This window comes from Limulus polyphemus, unplaced genomic scaffold, assembly GCF_000517525.1.
Source record: "Limulus polyphemus unplaced genomic scaffold, Limulus_polyphemus-2.1.2 Scaffold2878, whole genome shotgun sequence".
Lineage (NCBI taxonomy): Eukaryota > Metazoa > Arthropoda > Merostomata > Xiphosura > Limulidae > Limulus > Limulus polyphemus.
The window spans coordinates 79,514-86,152 of record NW_013668488.1 but is presented as its reverse complement, the minus strand read 5'-3'; the positions used below and the strand labels follow the sequence as shown (position 1 = coordinate 86,152).

General features: G+C 34.8%; 2 protein-coding genes across 10 annotated transcripts in view; one reads left to right on the top strand and one right to left on the bottom strand.

The window, feature by feature from the left end:
* LOC106468116 overlaps positions 1-3,327 on the top strand; it is a 7,886-nt gene extending 4,559 nt beyond the window's left edge. For both annotated transcript variants that reach the window (XM_013928527.2, XM_022396423.1), the window contains exons 3-5: positions 264-290; positions 2,440-2,919; positions 3,133-3,327. In XM_013928527.2, coding sequence (XP_013783981.2) covers positions 264-290; positions 2,440-2,919; positions 3,133-3,156 — 531 coding nt within the window. In that variant the 3' untranslated portion in view covers positions 3,157-3,327. The remainder of the gene's footprint in view (positions 1-263; positions 291-2,439; positions 2,920-3,132) is intronic.
* Positions 1-6,639, bottom strand: part of LOC111087939 (heterogeneous nuclear ribonucleoprotein 1-like) — a 64,392-nt gene that overhangs the window by 26,792 nt on the left and 30,961 nt on the right. The gene's annotated exons all lie outside the window — the stretch shown is intronic.

Genomic DNA, 6,639 nt, shown 5'->3' with positions numbered 1-6,639 from the left:
GACAGTGATTCGAACCCGCGACCCTCAGATTGCGAGTCGAGCGCCTTATCCACCTGGCCATGCCAGTTAAAGTTTAGACAAGGAAAGAACTGGCTAGACGAAAACTGTGTCTACGACTACGTTTTGTTTTTGTTAAATCATTGGCTCATTGGTATCTTAAGATTCATCTTCGTCCTTCTGATGATGACCATACTTTGTAAACTAGTTTTTTTTTAATTTGTTAGTTTTCTTTAACTGATATTTTTGAACGTCATCTTTTACAGCTTGAAGATTGTCAACTGAAAATGATGGTAAGTAAGATCATTATACTGTTATAATGTTATGGAACTTTAAAAAAAATTGTCGATATAATATAAGATTTATAGCTAGTAGTAATATTCATTCTTAAATACACGCAGAAATAGGTGTTGTCTTGGACGTTACTTAGAAAACAACAACAACAAAATTTCACCTGAAAAAGACAGTCTAACAATACCGAGCGTCCTAGTGGGTCAACGGTAAGTCTGACTGAGGGCTGAATGCGTTAAAAATTTCGTTTTAATATCAGCGGTGGGCAGTGCACAGGTAACCCAGTCTGTGCTTAACAATAAACAAACACATTACTTGACGTCTCATGTTTGTACAACACATTTTTTTCTCTTTTACCGGGTTTTGACCGGAACGGTAATTATGTTAACCAAAAACAATAAGTGCCCGGTACAAAGACCTACTTGGATAAATAAGGTGTCCATGTTTCTAATCAAAGGGATAAGCGTATTATATCGACTACTCGGTATGGAAGGTCAATTTTTAGACTTCCACCCCAACGTTCCAATCTTTTTATCTAATGTATATGACTGATGTTCACCGAACATATCGATAATGGTTTACATTAACTGAATGAACGAAAATTGTGTAGCCAAATTTATTAAACATAATTTTTGAAAAAAGCTGATTAATAAAACTTTTATAAAAATTAGTTAGTAGTTACTAAATATATATTTAAAGCAACTTTAATTTAACAATAAACTATTCTCGTTTGTTTATTTGTAGTTTAGCTACACAATGGGCTACCTGTGCTGTGCCCACAACGGATATCGAAACCCAATTTTTAGGTTCGTTTTCTAACCGCATTATGCCATGTAATAAGTACTCTAACTTAACAACAATATGACATACACGAAAATGATCTTCTTAACCCTAAAATACATAACCAGTTTACATTTTTAAACTGACCTTACATTTCCCTAACATATACGCTGTACGTAGGTCATGTCATGGGATATTGTAAATAAATAATCACTTATGTGGGTGGGAGTGACACACTCCCATACACAAACTTATAGAATACTCCGTTTACTTGCTAATGCCAAACATACTTATCACGTGATGTATTAAGGGATTTCAGTCCTACAAATATGAGCCTGTAGTCGTATCATGGGTAAGAGCAAAGATCTTTTAAAGGGGTATGATAGTTGGTGCCCATCTATAAAAATCAGCTTCACCAAAGAGCGCTTCGTTGACAAACAGCAGAAACAACCACGAAGGAATATGTCTGCTACATGTGTGTTATAGATAAATCATGTCATAGGATAAATTGCTGCCTAAAGAAAAATACATTCGGGTGAGCATGTAATGGGTAACATAAATCCCATAGTAATGCTCAGGACTTGGACATTTCCAGTCAACCATTTGAACGATATTACAAAACTGACAGTTGACAATCAATCCAACACATATTTATTTAAGATGTTTGGTTTGTTTGTAATTAAGCACAAAGCTACACAATGGGCTATTCGTGCTATGCCCACCACGGGTATCGAAACCTGGATTCTAGCGTTGTAAGTCAGCAGACATATCGCTGTGCCACTGAGTGGCTATTTGGGATGTAAACAGAAGTGTACAGCTCCATTTATATTCAGAGCTTAAAACGATAAAAGATCAAATCAATCCCGCTTTTGTTGTTCCAAAAATACAAGTTTCTATGGCTAAATCTGACGTGAGTGTATAATACACCCACGTTGGTAATCAAGCTACATCTTCTGCAACATTCTTATAGCAGGGGTTGAATCTTTATTTTGTTTTAAAAAAGCAAATAACATTGAAAGTGCACCTGAACGTTGTTACTCATTTCCACCCTTACGAACAAGGGCTCTTCTAAAACGATAATACATCCTATTGTTTAAAGAGAAAGTAGTTACCTTCCTTAATCAGAATAATTGTCATAACCCAATCAAATGAACCACCTTTGGAATAAACCTGAACGTTGAACTTGAAACTGAACTTCCAACAGTTGTAAACCATACCATCAGTCTTGCACAGTCCATGCCGTGTCAATTCGAAGTGAATAATAATACAATTTAATATTGGTGGTGGTGGGTCTTAATAAAGTGGCCACACGATGTAAGTAAAACAACAGTTATTACTTTTTGTGAGCAAACAACTCTTTTCTACTTCCAGGATTACGGATTTAGACCATGGACTGAAAGAACAAACTACCCGTTAAACCCAACTAGATGGGCAGGGCAATGGCCCCTGAGAAGAGGAAGTAGATGGGATCACCACTCCAAAAACAGGAATAGCATTAGGATGAGTGGGGCACAACGAAGATATCGATTCCATGATATAAACAGACCATGGGATTGGCAGCAAAAACAGGAAATATTACCCTGGCAATGGCAAGACAGTAAAGAAATAGGGCCATTTGCACCCAGAAGACTGCAAAGAGAACACCTTTCATCCTGGAGAAGGCCTAATGGAAGGTTGATGACTTCAAATTCTTGGATGTCCAGACATAGAAGATTCAAACGACATATGGAGTGGTTTCACAGGTCACCTTTTAGTAATCATGGTCCGAGAATGTGGGAAAGACAGAGATGGGAGAGTTGGTCAATTTGTCCTTTTGCTGGGTTCAACAATTTTGACATATACAATGCATGGGTAAGTTCTATTACATATATATATACATTAAGGTAACGAGATGAAGACACATCAATTCCACAACCAAGTTAGGATGAAAGATCTGAGTTAAACCATACTAACCAAATAATGCCTATTGCTTTAACATTTTTATTCTAACAGCCATAACCTGTGACTACTTTTTGTGCCAACACCAACTTACAATGCAAATGTAATTTTCATTTTCTTTTTCAGTTCTGCATTCATTCTACAGCATGAGGATTTGAGAATCGACGATTTTTTCCAATACTTCTAATCTTTTGTTAGATATAGTACATTATTATAGACATTGACGCTACATTTTAGTTGTGTGTTTGTTTATCTATGTTTGTGTGTACGTGTTTAATATAAACACTTACTCATGTCCAGGCATCTAACGTGTTTGCAACGGTGCTATCCGTTTATTGTTGAAATTTATCACCAACAAGTTACAGACACCTACTCTAAAGATTCGCGGCAATTGCATTTCTCATAAAGTAAAGACACACTGTGTGCACATTATACAGTCGATTGCATTTCTTCTTCGTGCTTTTCAGAAAACATACACTACTACATTAACCTTATTTTATTTTTGACATTTCAGTACATTTAATATACTCATATGTACTCTTGTAGTGAAAATTCATTAAAATATTGTAATTTTGAAATAACAAAAACGACGTTGGACATTGGTCGAGTTACATAACAGCCTTTCTTTACGTTGCATAACGGCCTTTCTTTAAAACTCCACTTGTTTTAAAATAATATATTCAAAACAAATCAAATGTATCTACAAAACATTCTTTACACTGTGGGTTATCACAGTTGTATCCAGAGCTTTAAATAATTGTCTTTTTTTTTTTTGTGAGAGTCCACACAGGCAGGTTCAATTACTTTATAATACCTTTTGACAAGACAAATTATTCTCCTCTACTCAGTTATTCCAATACAATCAGTGGTAAGTTCACTCACGTTATCCTGTGGGTTATCACAGTTGTATTCAGAGCTTTAAATAACCCTCTTTTCAGTCCACACAGGCTGGTTCATTTATTTTAGGTCTCAACTGACAAGGCAAATTATCCTTCTATACTCTGTTATTACAATACAATCTGCAATTATAACACTTTAAAAGTCGCCACTATACGCTCTTTGGGGATAAACTTACAAACACAATCCAGATATATATCTCTCACTAACTTTGTCTTACTTTCATTATCACTAACTTACTTCTTTTATTTAACTTACACTAACTTGGTCGCCTATATATATATATATATATTGTCCGACTGAGGCCTAAAACTTTCTACAAACTATGAGACGTTACGATGTATCAATACTAACTTAAAGCAACGAAAAAAATTATGAAGGTTCAAGTAACGTGAAATCAATTCACAATTGAACTACACAATAAATGATTCGTAACCAGTTACGGAAGCAAACCTGCGTTAAATTATCGCTTCTAAAAATACTAAATTTAATACACGCACTTTATAACTATCTAAATCATAACTCTTGTATTAACTTTAAATGAAACAGTTGTATATCTAAGAGCAACCAACCTTAATGTGCACATTGGGTGGCTTTATACGAAAGGCAATCGACCTTAATGTGCACATTGGGTGTTTTTATAAGAAATGCAATTGACCTTAATGTACGCATCAGGTTTCTTTATAAGAAATGCAATCGACTTTAAAGCGCACATTGGATTATATTGCGAATTTAAAAATCATAGAATTTGGCTGCATAAAATTTAAAGATATTACAATGAGGCGTAGTATAGCATCACTCACCCTGGAAAGGCTTCAACAGTGAGCCATTAAACTCATGTACCCTATAAGCATACATACAGTATTTACAAAGTATGTAAAAGGGCTAAATTTATTAAGCTATGACGTAATAAATACAGTTTGTTTTGTGTTGTTTGAATAGAACACTCAGCCATTTTGAAGTCCATCATTAGAAGTGCAATTCTAAAACTCGACTTTTTAAGTATAGGGGGAACTTTTGGTTCTAAAAAAGTAAATAATAAACCCTGGCTAATACGCGGATACTTACAGTATTTAATACGTTTTATATCATAAGATCCTGATAAAAAAATAAACGATCACTTGAGCAACTTGATAGTACAGATTTTGTTCACTATTCAGTAAATATTTCACAACGAAATGTTGATAGACGAAGATCAGTAACAGTTTACTTATCTTGGTAGACGAAGATCAGTAACTGTGTATTTAGGTTGAAGATAGTAAAGCGCGTATATTCCAATCGAGATAGTATGAATTTCGTTTTGATCCTTAAACATAATTAAACGTGAAGTTTCAAACTAATGCATTTTATATGCAAATATTTTGTTGTTTTTTTACAACGACAAACTTATGAACATATACTACTTTGGAGTAAACTTAACAATTTATTAATTTGTTCAAATAATTGATTTGTTTTTGTTTAAGAATTGTTTTTTTTTCTGTCATGGAATAAGGATATTTACGTAATCAATATTACAACATGAAACGTGTTCATAGGTCTATAAACATACAGACAAGTTTGCTTAATAGTTCACGGTCGAGAACGTAATTTGAAACTACGGCTTCACCTAATAACAAGTTGTTTACTCAACAAATATTACTGGTGAACTCAAAACGTTGGCATAACTGGACTAACGTATGTACTGAAGTTAATGTGACAGACGTTGATATATAAAGAATTGGTTACACGTTAAAATACTTTTTCAGCACTGTGAACTTCTCCGATCACTGCGAAAACATCGTCAGGGAACTGAGAAAAAACAAACTTTGAAATTCTACTAGGAATCAGTTAGAATAAACAATTCCTTGCAATTAACTCCATTGCTTCTTTATATCAGTTTTTTTTTAATTTCGCGCAAAGCTACACGAGGGCTATCTGCGCTAGCCGTCCCTAATTTAGCAGTGGGGAAGGCAGCTAGTCATCATCACCCACCGCCAACTCTTGAGGTACTATTTTACCAACGAATAGTGGATTGACTGTAACATTATAACGTCCCCACGGCTGAAAGGACGAGCATGTTTGGTGGGATGGGGATTCGAACCCGCAACCCTCAGATTGCGAGTCGAGCGCCTTATCCACCTGGCCATGCCGGGCATTTTTACTTCAGTGTAACAGTTCTACTTTTCAAAAGATGTACATATGATGTTGTACGTGTATAAGTACTTAATCATCGATTAGAATGAGTCTTTCGAAATTTTTATTTACCAGTTTACTCAATTCGAGTTAACTGCAATAAAAGTAAGAAGAAATTCTAGGTAGATCATAAAAATGAATTCACTATATTTCCGTGCCTTTTGGTGTGTGTATCTATATAAATATAACAGTACTGTCTGTTGTCTGTCCATGTAATTACTTCGCAGGGTGTGGATGGATCTTCACCAAAATTGGTATGGAGGTTCATTCGGTCCATACAAATTTTCAATTCTGCGGTTTTTATGGGCGTTTTTACAATTACATATAAGGGAAGCACCTTTTCGTGTCCCAAGATAACCTTTCATTAATCATGAATTTCCATAACTTCCGTCCAGGGGACGGATACTTCAGCTAGTACATAATATAATAATATATTCTGTACAGTTACACGTACATACTGAAAATTGTAACTCACATTTCCTATTTAATCCATGATCCAAATTATAAACAATGTGTGTGTGTGTCAGAATTTAAAAAACATATTTTTCTTTTTGCCAATTGTCA